This window comes from Notamacropus eugenii, chromosome 2 (assembly GCF_028372415.1).
Source record: "Notamacropus eugenii isolate mMacEug1 chromosome 2, mMacEug1.pri_v2, whole genome shotgun sequence".
NCBI lineage: Eukaryota > Metazoa > Chordata > Mammalia > Diprotodontia > Macropodidae > Notamacropus > Notamacropus eugenii.
The window spans coordinates 344201177-344228184 of NC_092873.1; the positions used below are offsets into that span (position 1 = coordinate 344201177).

Below are 27008 nucleotides of genomic sequence, written 5' to 3' on the forward strand. Positions count from 1 at the left end.
AGTCCCTTTTCTTCTGCTGCCCCACCCTCTTCCTCCTTGATTGGACAAATCATAGGAGCATAGAATTTAGAGCTGGAAAAGACCTCAGATGTCATATCATCTAACCCACCTTATTCAGCAGATGAGGAAATTGAAGATTTGAAAAGTAAAAATGACTTGCCAGAGGTAAAGAGATAATAAAAGCAGAACCAAGATTCCAACTCACGTCCTCTGACTCGGAATTCAGTGCTTTTTCCACTACGCTAGTAATAAGATGGTAGAAAAAAATGTCCTCTGGTGGATGTCACCCCAGTTCCTGCAGTTCTCAAAGTGTGGTCCAAGAACCCCTGAGTTCCTGACACCTTTCCAGGAGATCTACCAGGTCAAAACTATTTTCATAATCGTACTAAGACATATTGATATAATCCACATGAACAAAAGCTCTTTGTGGGCGCCTCAAGAATTTTTTAATAATATAAATGAATCCTGAGACCAAAAATTTTGAGAACCTCTACCTCTTTTGGGAAGCCATTCAATTCTTTGGGGAACTGTTATTACCTGGTGACTGACAACCCATTCCCTCATCTTCCTAAGGGAAGGTATTGTGGAGGTTAGGGGAAAGAAGTCATGGGAGAGGAGAGTGTAGAACCCAAGGTTTACAAATGCTATCACTTACCTTTCTATATCTCTGTTGTTAGAGAAGAGCAAAGTGGAGGGGGGTCCTACCTACTACTTTATCCTTGCATCAGCTACTAGGGATGAGGGTAAGAAGTGAGAGTGTCTGACCCTGCATTTATGTACCACAGATGACAGCTTTCTGTTATCCTGCCACTGTTCCTGTCTTCTTAAACAGTTATTAATAGTTAGTGTTGTAACTCTTCAGGAGCCTGGTTAGACCCAGAGTCATTCTGTACTTACTATGTGACCATTTAAGTGTCACTTAACTTCTCCCAGCCTCAGTTTCCTCATCTGTAAAATGGGAGCAATAATATCACCTATTCTCAGAGTTGCTGCTATTGTTCAGTCATTTCAGTTATGTCCTGTTCTTTCTGACCCAATTCTGGGTTTTCTTGGAAAAGATAGTGGAGTGAGTGGTTTGCTGTTTCCTTCTCTAGCTCACTTTACAGATAAGGAAACTGAGGCAAACAGGATTCAGTGACTTACCTAAGGTCCATTGCTAGGAAGTGTCTGAGGCCAGATTTGAACTTAAGAAGATGAGTCTTCCTAACTCTAGGCCCTATGCTTTATTGACTGTACCACTTACCTGCCCTGTCAGAGTTGTTATGAGGATCAAATGATACATACATATATATATATATATATATGCACACACATATCACTTGCAAACCTTAAAGTGCTGTAGAAATGCTAATTACTCTATGATCCTCATCATCATCACCATCATTGTTATCACTTTTTATCTAAAGACCCAAAAAAGGGCAGGTATGAAGGCAGAATGAAGAACTGTTTCATTTTTCTGCTTTGCAAAGGATATCTGGTCAGGGGTTAGATCCACTTGGAAGAGCAAAATGAGGAAGCCATCCTAAAGGTCTCCAAATTCTTGAAGGTAAATTTCCATTTTGATTTTCTCAGCATGATATACGAGGGCAGTGGGGAAAAGATTGGTCTGCTGCCTAGGGATATCTCTAAAGAATTTACCTTTTAAGATTCCTAAATCCCTTCATCAGCCTCACTTTGCTTTCTTCTCCAATCCATGCCTCTCCTCCCTTCCCCCACTCCCATTTCCCTCATCTCATGGAATTTTTACAAGAAACCAGGAAAGATATTTTCTCATCTCTCACTTCCCAGGACAACACAGATTGTGCGTGGGGACCAGAGGAGGGATGGGGAAGGTGTGCTGATCAGAACCATCTCTTGATAGAAAGGGCCACAGACTAACTCTATTTAAATATTAAATAAATTATTTATTATTTAGGCCCTGGGCTCCATTTCCTAGTGAATGTGAGGAGATATTTGATTGGATTTAGGTGTGGAAACAGGAATTTTAAAGATTGCCCATGTTCCCATCCAAACTTGGTTTTCTTCTTTCAAAACATCCTGATGGTCATGGTTTGGGGGTAGCTGGTGGCAACAAATACTGTGGTTTGTGCTCATTGCATTAAGCGGCATTATTCTTTTACCCATCTGTCTGCTTTGCATGATGCAATTAATTACTAGAATAGTGCAGGATACCATATTAAAAATAATTACTATCAAGACTAACATGACGATTCTGAATGAACAAGAATGGATCCCCATGAATTGGAGGAAAGGGATGAGCTAGGGAACAAAGATAATTCCCCAGTTGAGCAGATGTACCAGGAATGGCATGAGAAGTCTTCAAAGGAATAAAAATAAAAGGAGGGACTGAATGTGATAAGTCAGTGAAGACTTCTCAGGGACCGAAGTCTAAAGTAAAGCAGACATAAGGCCTGAGTTTCAATTTATCAAAATCATATGATATGGGGAAACTTGAAGTTGTGAAACTGTCTGTCATCCCTCTCCCCAGTTTTGCTGACTCCTATTTCCCTATTTCCGAAATAAAGACTGCTTATCAAAATCATATAATATGGGGAAACTTGAAGTTGTGAAACTGTCTGTCATCCCTCTCCCCAGTTTCGCTGACTCCTATTTCCCTATTTCCGAAATAAAGACTGCTCACTCAGGCTCTTGAACAAAAGTGTAGGGGGGTTTTGTGGTTTTCTTCTATATAACCTTGCATCTGCTTCTGTAAATTGCTTTCCCTCCTCCATTCTGCTTGGAGGAGGGTGAAGTCTGGTCCTTGCAAGAACCAAATAAAGGACTTTCTGTTTATACTTTGAGATACCTCTGAGTAGTCAATTTGAGTAGTGGTCTCACCATCCCACACACTAGACTTCTTCTGGTTTGAGGTTGGCTCTTTAGTACTTGGCCTCTAGGAGGTTTGGAAGTTGAAAGGGATATGAGCCTACTTCTGGAGCCACATATTTCTAGGTGAGACCTAACATAGAATTCTGCTATGTTGCAGGGGCTTTCAGGCTAGGAAAAAGGAAGGGATATCTTTGATGAGTGTACTGGGACATCTATAATGCACACATATTATGCCAATAAAAGTAAATAATATATTTACTTTTTTTTAAAAAAAGAGGGGCATCAGCAATGTCCTTCCTGACCTAGGACTACCTTTCTCCTTTCCCCTCCAGCCGATTTCCTGGAGTTCAAGAGAATACAAAGTACAACTGAATTGAAGACCCAAGCCCTAGGGATTTTTGGGTGTATGGGTTTGGGAGGTGGACAGAGCAATAACATGACTAGAGCAGAGGTACCTGAGTTTCCAAAGGACATTGGGAGATAAAGCTTGGGGCTTCAGGCACATTTGAATACACACATGCACACATACACACACTCACACACAGTATCACAGTCATACACATGCACATAGCTATATAGAGTCTCATATACACCCTGTCATATCCATCAGTCACTCCCACATAAAATGGCACACACAGTCATGGGCCCCATAGTAATACATGAGTATACATAATCATAAGCCATCCATAATCACCACCATACCCAGAGCTACATAGTCACAAATAGAGGTACAATTGTACAATCTGAAGTCAACCCTCACTCTTGGCCTTCTCCCTGCCCCACCCCCACCCCCACCCCCTGTCAGTTTATCCTTTTACCTCTGACCTCCCTCTACCCGAATATAAATATGGTCTGCATCCCTGGGACAGCCTTTTGTTCCTGGTGTCTAAGATGAAGGTGCCTACATTTTGTTTTGTTCATTGTAGAGATATATGTTCCTGGGTTTCTTGAAGCTGAGGATGCATACGTAGATTATTAACACCACCACAGACATCAGCAGAAATAAGTCCAGACCGAGGAGCAGGTACTGGCTCCTGATAACATTCTGGATCTTCATGGAGAACCCCAGAAATGTGCCTTTCTTGTTTAGATCAGGCATCTTGCCCTCATATAGAACCTTATAGAGTAGAATTGCTATGATCACAACTAGGAGCAGACATAGGGTCAGCAGCACCCACTGCCCAGCAACGGCATTAGTGTTGTCCGTTTTCAGGAACAGGAAGCTCACTTTTCTTTTCCCTAGGAAAAACACAGCAAGGCCAGGGTAAGTAGTAAGAAAAAATCAACCCCCTCTCCCTCCTTCCTTCTTCCTCCCATTCTAATTAGTCTCTGAGGGACATGGATGGGTTGTAATGAAGGAATTTTTTGAGTACCTCCTAGGACACTTGCTGAAGGAGGATACTATGGTCAGGACCACCCCCCAACAATCTCTACTTTCGTTAGTCTTATAGCTATTCAGCACCCACTCCCTATGTATATATACATATATGTGTGTATACAAATATAAATAAATATTCTGATTTCAGAATGGTATCAACCTATTGAATGTATATATATGTGATATATATGCATGTATACATATATACATGTATATGTATATATATAAATATCATATATATATTTGATACAGAATATAAAATTGTATTTAATATATAAATATATATTAAACATAGTAGTGTGTAGATAAATGTTTATATATGTATCATATGTGTATATGTATATAAATATATATTCTCATTTCAAACTGGTATCAACTTATTGTGTATATATGTATATATGAAATATGTATGTGTATATATGTATATATGAAATATACTAAATACAAGAATATTTTAATACAGAAAGCATATTTAAGTATTTTTAATATAAAGTATGTATTGACTATAGAAATATTTGGTAGATAAAATATTTGTATGTATCATATATGTGTATGCATGTGTGTATATACCTATGTGTATTTATGCACATATATATATATAGAGAGAGAGAGAGAGAGAGAGTATGTATGTTATTTATTGTTCAGTCATTTCAGTCATGTCCAACTCTTTGTGACCCGATTTGGGGTCACATCTTTTCTTGGCAACGATACTGGAGTGCTTTGCCATTTCCTTCTCCAGCTCATTTTACAGATGCAGAAACTGAAATAAACAGGGCTAAATGACTTGCCTAGGGTCATACAGCTAATAAGTGTCTGAGGTCATATCTAAATTTAGAATGATGAGTCTTCCTGACTGTATACCCAGCACTTTATTGATTGCATCACTAGCTGCTCCTGATGTGTATTTTTATATATATATCACATAAACATATATTATGGAGTTGAAATTTGGGCCAGAATTGAGGCCCAAAATTAGGGGCAGGGTTTGGGTTGGGGCAAAGCTAAGCTGGACTAGGATTAGTTAAGTGGTGGAGTGGATATTACACTGGACCAGGAGTTGTGAAGACTCATTTTCCTAAGTTTAAATCAAACCTCAGACACTAGTTGTGTGAGCTTGGGTAAGTCACTTAACCTCTGTTTGCTTAAATTTCCTCATCTGTATAAATGGAGATAATAGCATCTATTCCCCAGAGTTGTTGTGGAGGTCAAATATGAAAATATTTGTAAAGTACCTGTCAAATAATAGGTACTATATAAATGTTAACTAGCAGCCGTAGCAATAGTAGTAGTAATAGTAGTTAGTAGTAGTAGTAGCAGTAGTAGCAGTAGAATTAGTAATAGTAGCAGCAGTAGGAGCAGCAGTAGTAGTAGTAATAGTAGTAGTACCACCATCAGAGATGAAGCAGCTAAACTCAGGCCAGCCCAAGACCTCTTCATGACGCACATTCTCAGCAAGAAGCCAGTCCAGGAGAGGCTTAAAGTACTTCCTGAGCGGTTTTGTTGACATATTATACTGCCCAGTGATCATCTTCATTGCTTCTGGCCATGGCTTGCTGAATCCAAGTTTCATGACATCCCTGGGGTGGAACAGTCTTGTCATCAGTTAATTCTAGGGCGAACAACATGCACCCACTCCACTTCACACTCTGGCCTAGATGGTTCAGCTTGCCAATATCTCCTTTTCCCAACTCCCTGACTCTGACTCTTTCACCTGGTCTCCCTTTGAAACAAGGGGGCTGTTTAGCTCTTTGGACTGGAGGGTGGGAGGAAGAATGACTATTAATTATCCTCATGATCAACATATTGCTGAGTGCAGTGAGTTGTGAAGTATCCCTTTCCCTTAGTACATATGTGAAACCTTTCTTGAGCCCCTAAACTGCTTTCACTCATCCCAAACTATCTTATCTTTAACTACTTTATATTTACTTATATTTATTCTTCATGTATATATTTTTTGAATATATCCTTATCTATATACTCATGTTCTCCCCCTCCTTAGAATATAATCACCTTAAGAGTAGCTATTGCTTCATTCTTTGTATTTTTACACTCATCCCTTAATAGGCATGTGCTTAATAAATGTTTGTTGACTGAATTCAATTAAAAAAACACTTAAAAAGTGCTTACTATATGTAAGACCCTAGGCTCAGATTTCTTCATCTATGAAGGAGAAAGGACAGCAAAAGAAACTTTAACATTTTTTTCCTGCACCCACCCCCACAACTCTCAATGTACAATTACCCCGTCCACATCAAGACTTTGGCCATCAAAGTTTTGATAGATTGCAGGTTAGCATAAGAAATAAAATGGGAATATTTTGGGAGTTTGGCAGAAGCTATAGACAACATGTGAAGGTCAGCAGATGACACAGAAAGGGCATTTTTACTTAACATTGACCTACATATAGGCTATAACCAAATACTTAATCCAAATTTTACAATAAGGTATTATAGACACCCCATAAAAGAAAAAGAAAAACTCAGACTTTTCTGTAGAGCAGGGAGGGTCAAAAATTTTTATTTAGATTTTCCAAATCACAGAGGAGCCTGTGCCCTTAACCTCTACTCCAATTCCAATGATCCTTTTTTTCTTTTTCTTTTTAAAAATAATATCTTTATTGCTATTATTTTTGGTTACATTTGAATTCCAAGTTGTTTCCCTACTAACCTCCCAACCCTACACTACAGAAAGCAATATTTGACACAGATATATATGTTAAACTATGAACAATAGTTCTATAGTTCTATAAGTCAGTTCTTCCTCTGGAGGTGGCTAGCATCTTCCTTCATAGGTACTTTGTAGTTGATTAAATATTCATATAACTCAGAAATCATTCACGTTTACTCTTTGAACAATATTGCTGCCTGTGTATACAGTGTTTTCTTGGTACTGCTCTTTTTTCACTCTTCATTATTTCTTGCAAATCTTTCTATGTTTTCCTAAAAACCAACCTGCTCGTAATTTTCTACAGCACGGTAATATTCCACCATACTCATATACTACAACTTCTTCAGCCATTCCCCAAGATGAGCATCCTCTCAAATTCCAGTGCCAGTGATCCTTCTAATGTGCTACAAGAAACACAGGGGACTAAGAAAACTAACTGTTCAAATATAAAGTCCTGTGCGACCACAAATAACCTACAAGAAGGGCCCAAGGGTCTCCACAGGCCAAGCGAACTAAACCCAGAACTCAATAGTGAGTTGAGGATAACTGGGAAAGACAAAGAGTTCAGAAATGAGGCTCGATCCTTACAGGAATAACTTGATTGTCTAGGGATGCCTGCTAACACTTGAAAGAAGATGCATAGGACACTTTGGGATATAAAAACACAGAAAATATTGAAATATAATTTATTATTACTTAAATATATTTGATAAAAAAAAGGAGAAGCCATGAATTTCAACCTTCTGATAGGTAGGGAGAGCTCCTTTTTTCAGTTTGCCTCATAGACATTATCTCATTTGTTCTTCACAGCCAATGTGTGAGGTAGCGCTAGTATTATCTCTGCTTTATAACATACCCGGCTGTTGATTTATTAGTAAGAGAAGCATACTTGGTAACAGTGAAAAGGCAGAGCAAAAATACTGTTTTCTTTATTTCTGTAATCTCAGAAAAGCTCAGATGGGAACTGTTGGTAAGAACAAGCAAAAATAGGGTGATAAGAATAGAAAAAAGGAGAGGATAATGAAACCATCAGTCCTAGGATTCGAGTCTATGAGCCTGGAAATGACTACAGACTGTTGGAGCGGGAAGAAGCCTTTAATACAATCTGGTCTGAACTGTTCATTTTAGAGAGAGGAAACTGAAGGGCAGAGAAGGAAAGTGAATTCCATTAAATCTGATAAACACGTATTAAGCACTTGCTATTTTCAAGGCTCTGCGCTAGTGCTGGTGATGCAAACACAAAAAAGAAATAATTACAGCTAGCATTTCTATATTTATGCAGTACTTTACAAATATATCATTTGCTCATCAAAACAGCCCCAAGAGATAGGTGCTATTATTATCTCTATTTTGTGGAAAAGAAATTGAGGGTAGGAGACTTGCCCAGGGTCACAGAGCTAGCAAGTTTTTTAAGACAGCTCTTCCTGATGCCAGGGCCAGCGCTCTAGCCACTGTGCCACCCAACTGCCTCTCACAATCAAAATGCTCTCTGTCTTCAAGAGTCTGGCATTCTACTGGGGAGGTGGGATACAACATGTACCAAAATACTTGTATAATACACAATGAAGTGTGGGAGAGAGACAGACCTTAGACAGAGCTGAACATACTAACAAGTGGGGGTATTAGGCTTTACACAAGTTGAACTTTGAAGGGAGACAAGTTTTTTGATAGGAGGGATTAAATGCTGCGGTTCAGTCATTTTAGTTATGTCTGATTCTTCATGACCATATTTGAGATTTTCTTGGCAGAAATATTAGAGTGATTTGCTATTTCCTTCTCCAGCTCATTTTACAGATGAAGAAACAGAGGCAAGTAGGGTTAAGTGACTTGCCCAGGGACACACAGCTAGTAAGTGTCTGAGGTATCTGAATTCAGGTCCTTCTGATTCCAGGCCAGGTGCTCTATCTACTACACCCTCTAGGATCTCAGACACTTACTAGCTGGACAAGTCAACCGCATTTGCCTCCGTTTTCTCATCTATAAAATGACCTGGAGAAGTAAATGATAAACCACTCTAATATCTTTGCCAAGAAAACCCCAAATGGGGTCATGAAAAGTCAAAGTTCAGCAGTGCATTTTAGGTATGGAGGATAGCCTTTGTGAGTGCACATTGACAGGAGATGGAGTGTTGCATTCTGGGAACAGCCTAGCTTGGCTGAGAGACAGAGTTCATGAAGTAGAATGGTATGAAACATGACGGAACCAGATTGTAAAGGGGTTTAAGAAGTTTGTATTCAATCCTTGAAGCACTGAGGAGCCTTTGAAGGTTTCTGAGTGACATCATTAGACTTGTGCCTTGGGAAAACTGTTTTGGAAGCTTCTTGGACAAAGAATTTGAAAACGGGAATAGAAATAGGGAGATCAATTAGGAGAGAAGAGGTCCGGGGAGAAGAGGATGTGTGCAAGTGAGGTTAGGTTGGTACTATCGACAAAATGTGGAAATTCACTGGACCTGAGAGAGAAAGGTCAAGGATGACTTTGAGAATATAAACCTGGGTGATCGGAAGGATAGTGGACCCGGATAGGGTGATCTAGACAAACTCAGTGAATTTCAGAGGAGGAAAGTGATGGTGGTGGAAAGGACATCTGGAATTGTCAGTGAGGAACAATGAATACGCCTACTTCTCCCCTTGACCTAGTGAGTTTTGGGGAAGGCGTAAGAGAAACAATGAACATTACAGAGATTCAGAGACTTACAGAGAGAGTACAAGTCCTTTGAACACGAGGAGGAAGGGAATAAACATTTATAAAGCACCTGCTATGTGCCAGACACTCTACAAATATTGATTCGATCCTCACCACAACTCTATGAGGTAGGTACTATTGTGATTTTCATTTTACATTTGAAGAAACTAAACGGAGGCTAGATGACTTGTCCAGGGTGACACAACTAGCAAGTGTCTGAGATTATAATTGAATTTAGGTCTTCTTCCCTCCAGGCCCAGTGCTCTATCCAGTATACCACATAACTTCATCAGCTAGAGCACAGGAAGAGTATGAAAAGAAAATGCTATCCCTCTACAGAGAAAGAACTGATGGCGTATGAATGCAGATTGAAGCATACTTTTAAAAAAACTTTACTATTCTAACCCTAAATATGGAAATGTTTTCCATGACCGCACATTTATAATCTGTATTAAATTGCTTGCCTTCCTCAGAGGGGAGAAAAGAATTTGGAGCTCAAAAATTAAAAAAAAAAAATGAATGTTAAAAATTTTTGTTTACATGTAATTGAGAAAAAATAAGATAAAATAAAAATGGAAAAAATAATAATAAAAGAAAGTGTATAAAAAGTAGAGATCTAGGACAAAGAGGAGTTTGTAATGATAAATCAGAGCTCTGGAACCAGCAAAAAGGAAGGGCAGAGGGGTGGATTTGAGCAGCATGGACATGAAAATACAGGGTAACAGAAAAGATAGTTTTCACCTCCAGAGAATCAAACAGATTAGGGGAGCAAGAGGTCTGAATTTGCAAGCCTGAAGACTAGGGAAATACTAATACTAGAAAATGCTACCCTCCTCTCTCCCTGTGATGAGACGATAGTTTTAGTTTAATGTTTACTCTCAAATGCCAGACACTTGTCCAAGGTCATGCAATTAGTCAAGGATTCCCAGAACATACTCCTTTTCACTCATTCTTGATAACTCCCATGAAGCAAGCTAGACTTTGCCATCAAATGTGTAGATGTCACAATTGGGCGTGGTTGTCACCACCACTACTATGCTCACATGATAAGAATGAAATTCAAAACCACCTTGATAAATTAGGGAAAAAATTTTTTTACCCAAAGCAAGAGAAAAATCAATAGTAATAACATTAGTACATAGTAAGTAGTAAGAACAGTAATTAAGAATAACAAAAAAAAATTCAACTCTAAAATGACAGGATAGAAGAGCTTGGGTTAGGGACAAAGAAAACAGAAGAGAATCTGAAGATTATTGACTGGTAACTGACTATATTCAATTTCTTTTTTTTTTTTCCACCATTGAAATTTCCTTGTGAAGAAAATAAGGCAGTATGATTTTAGGATATATTAAAAAGTGTTTTACATGCACACATTATTTAGGGAGCTAGGAAAGGACCCTGCTCTAGGATCCAGTAGACCTGGGTTCATGTCCTAACTATACCAACCAGCTGCCCAAGATGATCTTGAGTTTACAGATGATGATTAATGAGTGATAACATGATTTCCCCCACCCTGTTGACTCAGTTTCCTGGACTTTAAAATGAGAAGTTGGACTAGATACTCTCAAGGGCCCTTTCATTTCATATTCTATGGTTCTGAAATCACGTGACTCTTGGATTACAAGGTGAATAAATTCGTTCCAACTGCTTAAGATTGGAACAGCTCTTCAGAGAATGTCTTGGAGATGCTTGGAGGATCAAAATAGGTAGTTGAGCACGCTCACCCTAGGAGTTTTCCTGCCTCTTGGGAGCTGTAGATGTTACACTTGTGCAGGGGACCCGTGTAACCTGAGGCTCGACACAGGGCTTCGTGGAATTGGAACTGGATCACAGAACTGATAAAGTACCTAAGCAGAGGAGACAGAAGTGGGTGGGGAAAAGGTAAGAAGGAGCTCTGGAGGCTGGGGCCATCCTGAAGCCTACTCTGCTGCCTTGAAAGATTCCTGGGGGATTGAGTAGGGCTGGAAACTCCATCATGGCCTCCATTTAACCCAGGCTCATCAGAAGTATCTGAGTAAGCTTCCTAGGCATGCTGCCCCTAGTTTGGGTTACACCTCTATGGGACTCTGACTCCAGGACCAACCTGGCCTGAGAAGTAGTGGGGGAGTATGGGGAATTTTCCCCAGCTAGGATATTCAAGAAGCTGCTCATCTTTCCCCAAGGAGAGATCATGTTGGCCTTAATGAACCATTAAGCTTAATAACTAGTTTTGAATGTGATGTTCTTTTGTGGTTCTGGTTGCTTTATAAAATGCCCTTTCCTGGTGCAGACATTGTCCCTTCCTCTGATTTCTGGTCACATATTTCCCCTCTACCTCCCTGACCTCTTCTCAGCAGCAAGGAAAGTCTTGGCAAAATTCTGAAGCAGGAAAAGCCATTTTTAGTTCACTTAAGGATTTCTTCTTGAACCCCTTTCCCATTTTGGGACCCATCTGATATCCTGAGCATTCTGCCCATCTGAGGAGAAATTGGATCTCAGGGTAGGATTTAGTTGCAAGAGGTAGAGGAGGTTCCATGGAGGACCTCTCCTAGAAGGCATTTGTGTCCAGTAGAAGAAATGGGAAGTGGCAATCCTGGTGCCCTTGAACGACATGGGAGTTTACCTAATCAGAAGGTTTGATTTATGGGCTCCTGTGCGCAGTTCTCAAAACTTTACCTGATATAAGGTACATTGCCAGCAACGTGGAACTTAGAACCTGGGTCAAAGTCCTCCTCTGACCTTGGCACTGGTGGGCATACTCCCTGATATTTTAACCTGGCAAGGGACAATATGACAAATGATCATGTTGACAGCAGTAGCTTTTGACTTTGCAAAGTAATTTCATATCTATTGTCTTTTTTTTTTTTTTTCAATATTGTGCTTCCGTTTTGATAGGGAATTCCTCACTGGGAAAATTCCACTTAATGAAGATCAACCATAGCTCTGCCATTTATAAAGTTAGAGAATTAGGACAATGAAAAGATAACTATAAAACAGCTATTACTTATAAAATGCTTTAAGGTTTGCAAAGCACTTTAGAAACTTTATCTCCTTTGGTCATCACAATAATCACCCTGTGAGGTAGGTGCTGTGATCATTATTTTATAGATGAAGAAACTGGGACTAAGAAAATTTAAATGACTCACTGAGGGTCACATAACCAGTGGGTGTCAGAAGTGAAATGTGAACATTTTCCTGTGAATCTTTATCTCTATTTACTATGCCTCCCTGTCTCTTTTATTCTTTCATCTGATCCCCCAAACAGTATTTTTCTCCCTCACCTAACAGATGGGAAGACTGAGCTGTGAGGAATTCGCCCAGGGCTGTTGGCAGAACCAGAGGTAGAATCCTGATTATCTCAATTTACCAATTAAGGATCTTTCAGCTGGAGTAACCTAGAGGTAGGTTCATAGAATCATATACTTAGAGTGAAAAAGGATCTTTGGGGCTATGCATTCCAACACCCTCCTTTTAAAGCTGAGGAACCTGAAGTAATTTGTTTAAAATCACATAGGTGAGGGGCGGCTAGTGGATAGAGCATTGGCACTGAAAAGTCAGGAAGACCTGACACTTACTAGCAGGGTGATCCTAGGCAAGTCACTTAACTCTAATTGCTTAAAAAAATCACACAGTGGCAGAACCAGTATTTGATCCTAGTTCTTTTGACTCCAAATCTAATGCTCCTTCCAGTAGATCAAGTATAGGGGGAGGTGTTTGGTGGGCAGAGAAGGAAGGGACAGAGGAGGCCAAGTTCTGAAAAAAAGGTAAAATATTTGCCGCCTTATTGCTGATGTTAATGTTTTATGTTCAATTATAAAATGCAAGCTAATAATAACTGATAATAATAACAATTTATGTAAATAACAACTTATAATTACATAAAGTTTGAAGATTTCCAAGTAGAAGCTTTGTAGCTTAGCATATCAATTTCTTTAAATGTGGTCCAGGGACTCCCTGGGGTCTCCAAGACCCTTTGAGGGATTATGTGAGGTCAAAACTATTTCCATAACAATACCAATACATTTTAATGTCTAATATGGTAAACATTAATAGAAATAACCTATATAAACAAAAATTCTTGTGAGGGGGCCCTCAATAATTTTTTAAAATGTAAAAAGGATCATGAAATTAAAAAAAATTCAGAACTGTCTGCTTAGTAGATAGAATGCTGGATCTGGAGTCAGAAAGACTATCCAAAGCACACTTTGGACACTTACTAGCTGGGTTAGAAGTCATTTAATTTCTGTTCCTCAGGAAACTTTCTAAAACTTAGTCATTAAATCATAGAAAGTTTACAGTCTATGGCTAGATCTCCTACACTGGGAGTTCCCTGAGCTGAAGAAATCAGTTTTTGTTGTTGTTGTTTGTTTGTTTTTACTATGCATCATGTTTACAAAATTCTTCCCTCTCCCCCTTTCCCCAACAAACCTATCTAGTTAATAACAGAAGTATTAGCCTCATTTTACAGATGAGGAAACTGAGGTTCAGAGAGATTTAAGTGTATCTCTCCAACCTTATCTACCACTAATACACTGCCCCTTCCTGCCCAAACCTTCTATTCTGGCCAAAGTGATTTATTCAGTAACACACCTTGAACTTTCTTAACTCTATACCCTTGCTTAGATCATTTCCCATTTGGAACAATCTCAATGCATCTAGTATTAGAGCCATTGATAGAGCATTGATTTCCACCAAATGCAGTGTTTTCCCCATTCCATTCATGTCAACTGTATTAATTTTGCAGTTTGAAGACTTAAGGGAGGTAGGGACATACTCTCTTTGGCTTACTATTTGTCCACAGTTGGAACATGACACTAGAGCCTGCTACTTAGGCCAAGCCTTACTGGCAGAATGACTTGGGATGGCATGGGAAGAAATCTCAGGTGCTCCTCAAATGAGTGCTGATGGCCAAGAAGTAGCAGAACAGATTTAATAGGCCATGAGTCTTTTTTGCCATAAACTATCTCTTCCTTATACCATTGCATAGTCCAAGTGACAGCCTAAGGCAGAAAATGGGACCTCCTCATGCAGAAGGGTCCCAGGCAGACTGGCTTCTTAGAAAGACGCTCACAAGGCAAGACTTGGACAGTAATAGAGAGGAATAGTAGGAAATGGAAAGAGCCTCAAAAGCCAGAGAGTCTAACCCTCTCATTTATAGGTGAGGAAAATGAGATCCCCTAAAGGGAAATGATTTGCACAGTTACACTGGTGGTGCAGTGAATAAGAGCACCAGGCATGGAGTCAGGAAGAACTGAGTTCAAATCCTGCCTTAAACACTTGCTAGCTGTGTGATCCTCAGCAAGTCACTTAACCTCTCTCTATCTCAGTTTCTTCAACTATAAAAAGGGGATCTTAATAGCATCTACCTCCACACACTCATATTGAGACTACTGTGGACTGGGATTCAAGGGGCACACCAGCCAGTAATATTAGGGCAATTGACCATACCCCTGAGGAAACTTTAAGAGGCTTCTCTATCCATCCCCACAGGAGAAGCCCCTGAGGTGCCAAAAATCAGAATAGTCCCAGACCTCAGGTTCCACCATTCCTGATTGTAAGATTCCTTGTTGATTTGACCATCAAAGACCTTCCATCGAAACTGGTCCACCAGGTAGCTGAAGGGGATGAAAGCAATCTTTTCCAATGCTATGTGCATAAGGAAATTCATCTCACTTTCTGTAGATAAGAGAGCAGAACTTAGACATTTTAGCAGCTCTATAAGTCTTAGAACCTCCCCTCCTTCAGTCATAGGACCACAAACTATTAGTGTCAAAGGGACAACACGATATCATCTTCAAATGCCCTAGTAGGGATCCCCAACCCAGGTCTCTGAGCTGCCATATTCTATCTAACATCTCACCTTCTACAGGAAGGCTTTCCTAACTCTTCTTACTTCCAGTACTTTCCCTCTTTTAATTATTTCCTATATATCCTGTATATAGCTTTCATATAATATATGTGTGTGTGTGTGTATCTATCTGTTTACATGTTGTCTCTCTCCATTACGTTGTAAGCTCCTTGAGGGTCCTCAAGGGTAGAGACTATCTTTTGACTCCTTTTGTGTCCCCAGTGGCTAGTACAGTGTCTGCACATACTAGGAACTTGATTGAATGATTGATCTCCCTTTCCCCACCTAGTTTCCTCTAGTAAGCCTTTGAACTTCCCACCCAAGACCCACAGCCTCCATTCTCCACAAGCCTCCCTTCCCAGACCTCTTCCTGAGGAGCCATCCCACCCACAAGCTCCAGTCACCATAGTCCTCTACTTCAGCAATCAGCAACTCTGAGTTGTGAAGGTACTTGGAGGTGGAGACAGAGAGGGACATCACATCCCCTATAGCCTCATGGAAGCCTGGGTTGGCACCTTCTCGGAGTACCAAGGACAGATTCTTATACTGCATGAAATATTGGATATGGCCCATCTCATGGAAGACGGACATTAGATCTTCCATGTTCACCTTGGTGCACTGCTTTACCCTGAGGCAAAAGGGAAAAGGAAAGAGGAAAGTGAGGGTTCCATTGGAAATGAGGGAGACCAAGGAAATCTTTCTTATGTGGAAAAGTTAAAATGACTAGGATTCATCAGAATATAGAAGAGAAAGTATGATGTGATAAAAAGGGTACAGCACTGGATTTATAATCAGAAGATATGGTTTGGAATCTTGACTTTGACTTTTACCACCCAGGTGACTTGAGTGAATTTCTTCTCAGTAAGGGGCTGAAACAAATGGTTTTAAAGTCTCTTCTAACTATAAGTCCTAAATGTAAGTGAGTAATTTAATTGTTTCCTTTAAGACTTTGTTGTGGTTGTTGAGTTGTTTTCAGTCCTGTCCAACTCCTTGTGACCCCATTTGGAGTTTTCTTGGCAAAGATATTGGAATAATTTGCAATTTCCTTCTCCAGCTCATTTTACAGATGAGGAAAGTAAGGCAAACAGGGTTAAGTGACTTGTCCAAGGTCTCACAGTTCATGAGTGTCTGAGACCAGATCTGAACTCAGGAAGATGAATCTTCCTGACTCCAGAATCCACTGTACCACCTAGGGACCTGAGCTTTACCCGTCCTTTAAGATCCAACTCAAGCCCTCCTCCTCCATGAAGCCTCCTATGAATAGTCCAACCCAGGGATTTCTCTCTCCTCTAATCTTGTGGCATTTATTGTCTCTCTAAATTCATGGCACTTACTGTATGTATAACTCATTTGACAATTCACCACGTACTGTCTTATAATGCCTCTTGTGTGAATGTCATCTTATGATAACTACAGTGGTATAGACTTTCATGTCCCTATATCTCACTTCCTCAAATTGGCTGTAAATTCAATGATCATATCTTATACTTCTTTGTATTCCCCACTTGGCTCTGCACACAGGTAATACTAAAAAAAAAAAAAAGCGTTTCTTGCATTCATTTAATCTATGGAGAGTTTTTATGAGGGGAATGCCAATTAGTTCCACCTGGAATCACAATGCGTTGATGAAAGTAAATGATGTTTTATTAAAGTAGGAGAGATTTTTGTTCCTCAGAGAGAAAAGCTTCTCATCTGTCAACTGAAATGTTGAGTGACTAAATAAGAATGTGGAGTCTCTGTCCCTGATATCACATAATCATAGACTATTGGGACTGGGAGGGATGGTAGAGCTCACCTTATCTATTTTTTATGTTATAGATGGGAAACTGAGGTTTCAAAAGGGGAAATAACTTGCTTAAGGTCACAGTGTGAACTAGAACCCAAATCTTTTGACTATAAGCCCGGTTATTTTGCTGCTGCACTGAACTGCCTTTCATTGTTTAGATGACTGAATTCAGCTATCAGAAAGATGATAGACAAAGAGACAGAGAGAAAGAGAGACAGAGACAGAAAGAAAGAGATAGAGAGAGAGGAGGGAGAGAGAGACAGAGGCAGAGACAGATAGAGAAAGAGAGAGATAGAGACAGACAGAGAGACAGAGAGTCTAGATAGACAGAGACAGAAAGGGAGAGAGAGAGAGAAAGAGAGAAAGAGACAGACAGACAGAGAGATAGAGATCCTTCTGATGCCAGAATTAAGCTGGCACACACATCACTGTTCTTTGGCCTCTAAGTACCACCCTCTTCCATGAGCACCTGAAGTCCTTGCCATTGTAGAAGTCCCAGGCAGAGGCTTGGCATGCCACTTTTCTTCTATCTGAAGGCCTCTTCAGCATTGATGTGTTCCAGAATTCAGGGAGAACAGGGAGCAGCCCCAGAGACTGGAAGAATTTGTCAGCCTCCTCAAACATCTTAGAAGGTGTCCAATTCTACAAGGCCAAGAAGGGAATATGGGTTACTGCCCTCTCCAGCTCGTCAGGGCAACAAGGAACTAATCCTTCCTCCATTCACTGGTACAGGCTAGAAAAGGGGGAGTGTGAGGGGTAGTATAATAGAGATCAAAGCCGGGAGAAGGGAAGGGTCAAATTGGATACTTACCTGGCTCCTCATGGCCATGGTGGCATCCAATTTGGTGGATGAAGGAAAGGGTATGACTAGGTCAATGATGTTGGTCCAGGACTGAGCCCACATGTTCCCTAGGAGGTGCAGCAACAGGGCCAAAGATAACATGGAAGGGGACAGGAAGGAAATAAGAAGGGATGGGGAGAGAAATATGCTTCTATTTACCCTTAGGGAAAGAAAAGGAGCACAAGGTCCTTTCTCCCCCCACTGCTACCTAATCCTTCTGGTCACTCTTACCTGGTCTTTTGTTCTTTCTTTTTCTTTGAAATATTTTATGTTTTTCCAATTACATGTAAAATTTTTTTAACATTTGTTTTTTTTTTTTAAATTTTGAGTCCCAAATTGTCTCTGTCCCTTCCCTCCCTCCTCATTAAGAAGGCAAGCTACTTAATATAGGTTATATATGTGCAGTCATACAAAACATATTTCCATATTAATCATGTTGTAAAAGAAAACACAGACCAAAAAAAAAAACAACCCCAAACCCAAGAAAAATAAAGAAAATTTAAAAAAAAGATATGTTTTGATCTTTATCTAGACTGCACCAGTTCTTTCTTTGGAGATAGATCTTAAGTCTTTTGTAATTGACCTGGACCAATATATTGCTGAGAATAGTTAGGTCATTCACAGTTAATCATTGTACAATATTGCTGTTACTGTGTATGATGTTCTCCTGGTTCTGCTCACTTCACTTTGCATCAGTTCATGTAAGTCTTTCCACATTTTTCTGAAACCATTCTGCTCATCATTTCTTATAGCACAATAATATTCCATCACAATCATGTCATAATTTGTTCAGCCATTCCCCATTTGATGGACATCCCCTCAATTTCCATTACTTGGTCTTTCTGACCCTCGTCACCACCAGTTCTGATCCTCAATGCCTGATAAAGGATCAGAGAATATCAGAGCTGGAAGGAACCTTAGAGTCATTTACCAGGACTCTAGCTTGGGCTCCATGAACTTGTTTTAAAAAATACTTTTCTAACTGTAAACCAATGTAATTGGTTTAATTTGTGATCCTATATATTTTATTTTATGTGTTTAAAAGTATCATTCTGAGAAGGGGCCCATAAGCTTCACCAGACTCCTAGAGGGGTCCATGAGACAAAAAAAGTTTATGCCAGAACCTCCTATCTAGTCGAACTCCTTCATTTTAATGATAAGGAAACTGAGGTGCAGATAAGTGACTTGCCCAAGTTCACAAATGGAGTAAGTGGTGGAGTCAAATTTCAAACCCAGAATCACTGACGTCAAATCCAGTATTCTTTTCAGTATACCACGCTGTTTATCTTCTCTCTGATAACCTCCATTTATTCACCAGGCTTAGGCCCTTGTTCCTGTGACTCTCCATCTCAGTATCCTGGCAATACTCCCTCTCTTTTGAAATTCCTCTGGCTCCTTCTTCAGATTCCTTTGCCCTTGCTCCTATCTTCAACTTACCCAATAGGTGGGCAGGAATGGGCCCTTTTAGGTTAATATATTGAGATCCATAGTGATTGTAAAGAGCTCGGCGCACATAAGCATGTAAGTTTAGGTAGAGTGGCACCAGTTCATGGTAGAGCTGCTCAAGGTCTTTCACCAAGGTGGGTGACTCATATACTGATCTCCATGAGGCCCCTGTATCTGTGTGACCTGGGATGGAAAAGAGAGGAAGAGAAAAAGGAAGCTCAGGTCAAAGGTTCCTGACTTTTTCTCTAGGCCCCTACTATCCATCTTCCCAGCTCCAGCATCCTCCAGTGGGAAGAGAAGAACATTAGGAGTCAGTAGAGTTAGATTACAATTCTACACTGTTAACTAGCTGCATAATCTCCGTCAAATTATTTAATCTCTCACAGGCTAGTTTATTCATATGAAAAATAGGGACAGCTGCTCTGATGACTTCACAGGATTGTTGTAATTGTAGGTGATGGGTGGGAAAGAGTTCAGTTATGACCTAAATAATGTTCCTTATGAATATGAAATAGAGATGATGAATAGTTTTAAGGGATTAGATCTGGTAGATAGAGTGTCTCAAGAACTATGGACAGAGGTTCACAAATGTTGTACAGCAACAACAAACATTCCAAAGAAAAAGAAGAGCAAGAAGCAAAATGACTGCCCAATGTGGCTTTACAAATAGCTGAGGAAAGAAGGAAAGGGAAAGGAGAAAAAAGATATGTCCAACTGAATGCAGAATTCCAGAGAACAGCAAGGAAAGATAAGGTGGCTTTCTTAAATGAACAATGCAAAAAAAATAGAAGAAAACAATAGAATGGGAAAGACAAGAGGTGTCTTTAAGAAAATTAGAGAGATTAAGAGAAAGTTTCATGCAAAAATGGGCATGACAGAAAGCCAAAATGATAGATTTAACAGAAGCAGAAGGGATGAAAATCTACAAAAGAATTATGCAATAAAGATGTTAACATCACTGATAATCAATAACCATGATGCAATGGTTACTGTTCTAGAGCCAGATATCATAGAGAATGAAGTCAAGTGGACCTTAGGAAGCATGCTAATAATAAGGCTAGTGGAGGTGACAGAATTCCAGCTGAGTGAGTCACTAAAACCTTGAAAGATGATGTTGTTAAGGTCTTGAACTCAATATGCCAACAAATTTGGAAAACACAACAGTGGTCACTAAATTGGAAAAGACCAGTTCATGTTCCAATCCTAAAGAAGGTCAATGCCAAGGAATATTCAAACAACCAAGCAATTGCACTCATTTCACATGCCAGCAAGGTTATGCTTAAGATCCTACAAGTTAGGTTTTAGCAATATGTGAATTGAGAATTATCATAAGAGCAGGCCAGTTTTCTTTTTTCTTTTTGTAAAAAGAACTCTTTTCTTTGACTTTACATATAAACAAATACCAATTCTGATTTTATTCATCATATTAACTTACAATAATGTCCATGACACAAAGCACAATTTTTAACCGTGTAGCTTGTCTTACAATCAAAGAAAATTATATTCAAATTCTACATGTACATAATCAGTCCGTTAACTTTTACAAATGTCCTAAAACCATTTCCAGCATTTCTCACAGAATTCTACTTGGTTGTTTTTTGTTGCTGCTGTTTTGATTTTGTTTTGTTTTGAATCATCATCCTATATAGCACTAAATAGGTTCTAAAGATTCCTCTAAGAATGGATTCTTGAGTGTGAGTAACAACTATGTCACCTAGAGTTGTCCAAGTGATCCAAAAGACCATACTTTCAACGCTGAAGAGCTGATGATCTAACATTAGTATTAGGCCTATAGGTTATGGTGTGATACCAGATCAGAGCTGCATGAAGAGAATCCCAGGGAGAGGTTTGTGATTTGAGTTTTAGAGCAGGCTAGTTTTCAAAGAGGCAGAGGAACTAGAGACCAAAATTGCCAATATTCTCTGGATTATGGGAAAAGTAAGGAAGTTCCAGAAAAAAAAAATCTGCTTCGTTGACTAGACTTAAAGCCTTTGCCTGTGTGGATCACAACAAAATGTGGCAAGTCCTCAAAGAAACAGGAGTACCAAATCATCTTACTTGTCTCTTGAGGAACCTGTATGTGGGCTAAGAAGCAACAGAACTGAACATGGAACAATTGATTCGTTTAAGGTTGAAAAGGGAGTACAACAAGGCAGTATACATCACCTTATTTATTTAACTTATATGTAGAGTATATCATGCAAAATGCCAGGCTGGATGAATCAAAAGCTGGAACTAAGGTTGCTGGGAAAAATAGCAACAACCTCAGATATGCAGATGTTACCATTCAGATGGCAGAAAGTGAAGAAAGTGAAGAAGCCTCTTGATGAGGGTGAAAGAGGAGAGTAGCTTGAAGCTTAACATTTAAAAAAAAACCCTAAGATCTTAGCAAATGGTCCCATAACTTCTTGGCAAATAGAGGGAGGAGAAATGGAAGTAGTGTCAGGTTTTATAGTCTTGGCCTCAAAGATCACTGCCGACGGTGACTGCAGCCATGAAATTAAAAGATTCTTGCTTCTTGGAAGGAAAGCTATGGCAAATCTGAACAGCATAGTAAAAAGTAGAGACATCATTTTGCCGACAAAGGTCTGTATTAGTCCAAGCTATTGTTTTCCAGTAGCAATGATGGCTATGAAAGTTGGACTATAATGAAAGCTGAGTACCACAGAATTGACACTTTTGAATTGTAGTACTGGAGAAGACTTTTGAATGTCCCTTGAACAACAAGTACATCAAATCAGTCAATACTTAAACTAATTCAAAACGTTCACTGGAAGGTCAAAAACTGAAGCTGAAGCTTAAATACTTTGGTCAAATCAAATGAAAAGACAGGATTCATTCAAAAAGATCTTGATGGTGGGAAATATTGAATGCAAAAGGAAAAGGGGATAGCTGGAAATGAGATGGATGGATAATGTCATGGAAACAATGAACATGAACTTGGACAGACTTTGAGAGATAATGGAGGATAGAAGGGCCTGGTATGTTATGGTCCATGGGGTCATGAAGAGTTGGACCCAACTAAATGACTGAACAGCAACGGGAAAAAGCTTTGAAAAGTATCAAGTTGCATAAATATATATTATAATCCTCATCTTATCTCCTGCCCCAGCTCTAGGACCTGGGGAAAGGAGATCAGGAAATTTAGAATTCTTTTCCTAGGGTTCCTTCCCCCTATAGTCACCCCACCCTCTTCCAGGACATATCTCTAAGCTTTCTTTCTCTTTTATGGGATCAATATCCTTGGTGAACAGGGGGCCATTGAAGAGTTGCATCCTCAATAAGTTAGGAATTTTTGAGGAGACTTAGGGGTGTATTGAATCCAAGGGGCCACTGGAGAACTGTGGGGAATTCAGGTTCCATTTGCCTTACCATTGAGCCTGGCAGCTTTGTTGCTGAGCTCCACATACTCACTGTAGATGGGGCGGAGCTGCCGGCCCACAGAATCCCGCCAACCTTGCCAGGCCCAAAGTAGTTCATCGTAGTTCCGGGAGGAGGCCATCACTTCTGTAAGGGCTGATCCCAGGGAGGGAGAGATTGTGACAGAGATCCAGGTTCTACAGCCCTAGACCCCTTGCCCACCATTTCCCAGGCCCTCTTCCCACACCAACCTCACTAACCTTCTCTACCAAAGAGAAGAAATGACTCCCTACTCCTCATTTCCATCTCTTGCCCTGCTATGCCCTGCCCTCTAGTCTCCACAGAATTTCCATCGTTTCTCATAGTCTCCCTCTAGGTTCACATAAGATGAAGGGAAAGACTAGAAACCCCATAAAGGTAGCATCAGGGTAGTAAGCAAATGCACATTCTAGAGTAGGGGGGTCTTAATCTGGAGTTCATGGAATCCCCAAGAGTCTTATCAATTGATTTCAGAGGGAACATGAACTTGGACAGGAAAAATTATTTTTACTAACCTTTGTAATCCTAGAATTTTAATTTTATGCATTTAAAAACATTATTCAGAGGAGTCCACATGCTTCACTAGTCTACCAAAGGGGTTCATGGTACAAAAAAGATTAAGAACTAAAGGGCAAGGATGAAGGCCTCCAGGGTTTTTTCCTCTCTAGCCCTAATCATGTCATGGATACTTGGGCTCTTCATCAATAATGTTCTGTTCTTACCCCTTTCTTTCCTTGTTCTTTGAAACCCTGGGTGTTAAGGTGAGACCAGTGATACCTCTCAGATAGTGTCTGGACTTCCCCCATCTAACCCATTTGGAAACAAGAAGAGTAAAAAGATGGAAGAGTGTGTATTGATAGAGAGCAGGAGTAGAACAGGGAGGGCAGGAGAATTGTGCCTCTCTCTACCTTTGTCTTTAGGTTCACCACACTCTAGAAACATGCAAGGTCCCTCTTCTAAGCATACTTCAGCCACATTGTAGATTGTCTCCATATTTGTTAGGAGTTTATTGTACTGGAGGTGGAAGGAATAGGACAGATGTTACCCCTAAGCAGGATTCACCTTTCTCTTTATTCCGTATCTCACATTCCCCATCCTCAAATACATGTGTATCCTACTCCTCCAACTTCCAGTCTTCCCCTATGTCTTACATCAAGAAGAATGCACTCAAGATCACTTGAACCTTTTATGCCTTCTTCCTCCTTATGTCACTCCCCACCCCTGCCCTGTTTCAAGGTTCAGAGGAAGGGTGCAGTTTCCTACAAATGACAAATTTTTGCTGCCTCCACCCCACAGTGACAAGTGAAGGCAGTGAGGGAGGGTACTAGTCAGATATCACATGCACATCTATTCCTTTTTATCCCTATTCAGGGGACCAGTATGAATAATATCAGAAATTAAATCACTCTTTATAGGCCTATGACTTTCTCAACTTTCTCTGGATTCCCAATTTCCTGTCCCTTTTCCTAGACCCTTCAATCTGGCTCCCTCAACTTGTCTGTTTCCAAAGAGCCAATCATCAATAGTGGTATCACTGAGCCCTGTTCATTCTTCTTTTGGTCAGGGCAGGACCATCAACAGGGTTTGAACCCTACAATAGCCTGGCACTGAAGAGACCAGCCCAGAAAGAATTTGGGAATAGTTGCCCTTGCCCCGGGGCCCATCACCTCCTTGAGGTCATCCTTGGATAGGCTGGCCCTCTCCATTTCCCTCATCTTCTGCAGAATGCGCTTCAGTAGTAGGTCACTAAAGTTGGTGGTGTTAAAGCGGCGAGCCTTTGTGCCGTAGTGCAATGTATGTTGAGCCATCATGAAGTCCTTTTCCAGCTGGGAAGGGTCCAGGAAGGAGGAGGTCATAAGGTGTCTCATGGGAGAGAAGAAAGGGGAGCTCCTTGGGAGCTTCCAAGGAAGGAAAGGGTCTTGGAGTACCCATATTTAGCTCTAGAGATACTTCATCCTCCCTCCTCCTCTCTGATCCCACCCTTGTTTCTACTAGCTTTTCTCTTATTCCCCTCCTTCTAGTACCTGGATTTTCAGCTTTGGAAGGGTACCAGTCTAGGAATATTATGAGCTGGATAAGAAAGGGGACCTGGGAACTCAGATGCAGGATGCACAGGCAGATGGAAAAAAGCTAAAAGTTCTTGTCTCAAAGTCTGGAGAGGCACTGAAAAGCTTGAAGCTTCAAATGAGAAGCCCTTATTTGAGTACTTAATCCTAGAGTGTAAGAAGCCAACATCACCTAAGACACCATGTTGCCTCTGGAGAAGACAATAAAAGGGCACTTGGAACATAGATTTAGCCTTGGAAGGCCCTTAGAGGCCATGAGTTCAACTCTCTCACTTAACTGATTGAAGCATAGGGATGTTAAGTGGCCAGAGTCACACAGCTATTAAGTATCTGAGGGTGATTAGATTCAAACCCACGTCTTCCTGACTCCAAGTCCAGTCTACTCTACCACACTAGACTGGCTCTCAAAAAATCTGGGAGCTTGGGAGGTAATGAGTCCTGCATCTGCTTCCTATTGCCTTTAGATTTCTCTTTTCATCCATCCCAGTCCCATGGAAAGTCTCAAAGAACTGAGGGCATTTAAACCTGGATAAGAGAAAACTTAGTGGGGCACAATCCTAGCAGATTTGGAGCTAAATATTTCCTTCACACCCTGGGGCAAGTGGTGTATGGGACCCAAAGACTTACTGGGACATTGATATGAAGGGTAAAAATATAGGGCACACCCTTGGGAATGGATGCCACAAAGAGTAGAGAATGGAAGAGCCTGGGTTTGGGGGAGGGAAGGATTAAAGGGGCCCACCATCTGCCGGCGGTTATGCTCAGTGATGTTGGTGTTGTAATTCCAGACGGCCACCATGTACTCATTCCACACTGCTTGAGCTGTCCGATCATACTCTTCCAGGAATTTATTTGCCGCTGACTCATTTTCTGATTCTTTTTGGAGGAAGGCGAGATGACTTTTGGCATAACTTCCTAGGGAAGAATGATAGAATAATAGGTCAGAACAGGACGTGTCCTTTGAGATCATCTAGTCCAATCTCCTTATTTTCTTGTTGTTCAGTCATGTCCAACTCTTTGTGACCCCATTTTGGGGTTTTCTTGGCAAAGATACTAGAGTGGTTTGCCATTTACTTCTCCAGCTCGTTTTATAGATGAGGAAACTGAGGCAAACAGGGCAAAGTGATTTGCCCAGGATCACACAGCTAGTGAGTGCCTGAGGCCAGATTTGAACTCAGGAAGATGAGTCTTCCTGACTCTAGGCCTCACATTCTATCCATTGTGCCACCTAGTTGCTAACTTTACAGAGAGAGAAACTGAGGCCCAGAAAATGGGTGTGATTTGCCTAAAGTTCACCAAGTTAGTGGAGATACTAAGACTTGAACCTAGAGCTTCTGTCTAGTTCTCTTTCCATTACACCACATTGCCTTTGGAGATAGTCCTGTTCAGACCTTCCCTTCTACCCCCTATCCAGCCCTCCTGGTCCTTAGTCCTACTTGAATTCTCAGTCCTCCCCATCCTGAGCAGTGAGAGGAACTCCCCACAATAGCAAAATAGAAGTATGGAAGACCCAAGGGAAATAATCCAGTGCCTGTCCATAGCCAAGGAACATCCACACTGGAAGAATGTCTATCTCCTGGCCAATCAGAACACACTGCATCAGTGTGACCTCACAGGCGTAAGTCAGTTAAGAACCTGGAACTTATAGGGCAGCAATTTCTGAGCCAGCTCACTGCCCATGTTGAGATCAATACAGAAAAGGGAGGGCTTTGGCTTAGGGGCTATGAGGGATGGCTGGGGTGTGTGTGTTCAGGGAGAACCAGTACCTTTGGTGTTATAGTTACCGAACCCTTTGTGGGGCTCTTTCCACCATTGGTGTCCACCTGTTCTCACCCAGCTCTCCAAGAAGCTACAGCATGCACAGCAGCCACACCCCGGTAAACTGTTTTGGCAGACAGGCTAAAGCAGGTAACCAAGAGGTTTAAACCCATTGGTGAGTTAGGGGGTGTCAACCACAAGCTTGTGAAGACTTCCTCTGGTGGAACGGGTGAATGAGAACAATTTATTCCAATGACCAAAAAGGCAGCTGAAGCAGGTGACGTGGAGCACTTAGAGCTTGATTAGACACCGAAGACACCAAGGTC

At 40.6% G+C, this 27008-nt stretch overlaps 1 protein-coding gene across 3 annotated transcripts; it reads right to left on the bottom strand.

The window, feature by feature from the left end:
• Positions 1 to 1926: 1926 nt before the first annotated feature.
• On the bottom strand, positions 1927 to 26495 carry ACE (angiotensin I converting enzyme). Of its 3 annotated transcripts, none has more exons than XM_072645867.1 (14): positions 26361 to 26495; positions 25667 to 25839; positions 24526 to 24684; positions 23767 to 23872; positions 22832 to 22975; positions 19451 to 19642; positions 17984 to 18081; positions 17642 to 17814; positions 15791 to 16014; positions 15070 to 15214; positions 12215 to 12313; positions 11284 to 11406; positions 5594 to 5784; positions 1927 to 4068 (listed from the first exon to the last, which is right to left on the bottom strand). In XM_072645867.1, exons 1-14 carry the CDS (start codon positions 26461 to 26463, stop codon positions 3731 to 3733), a joined length of 2268 nt encoding a protein of 755 aa, XP_072501968.1. In that variant the 5' UTR covers positions 26464 to 26495; the 3' UTR covers positions 1927 to 3730. The 3 variants fall into 3 exon arrangements, with proteins under 3 accessions (XP_072501968.1, XP_072501967.1, XP_072501966.1); XM_072645866.1 differs by having other exon boundaries at positions 22874 to 22975; positions 24526 to 24756; XM_072645865.1 differs by having other exon boundaries at positions 24526 to 24756.
• Between the last annotated feature and the right edge of the window lie 513 nt (positions 26496 to 27008).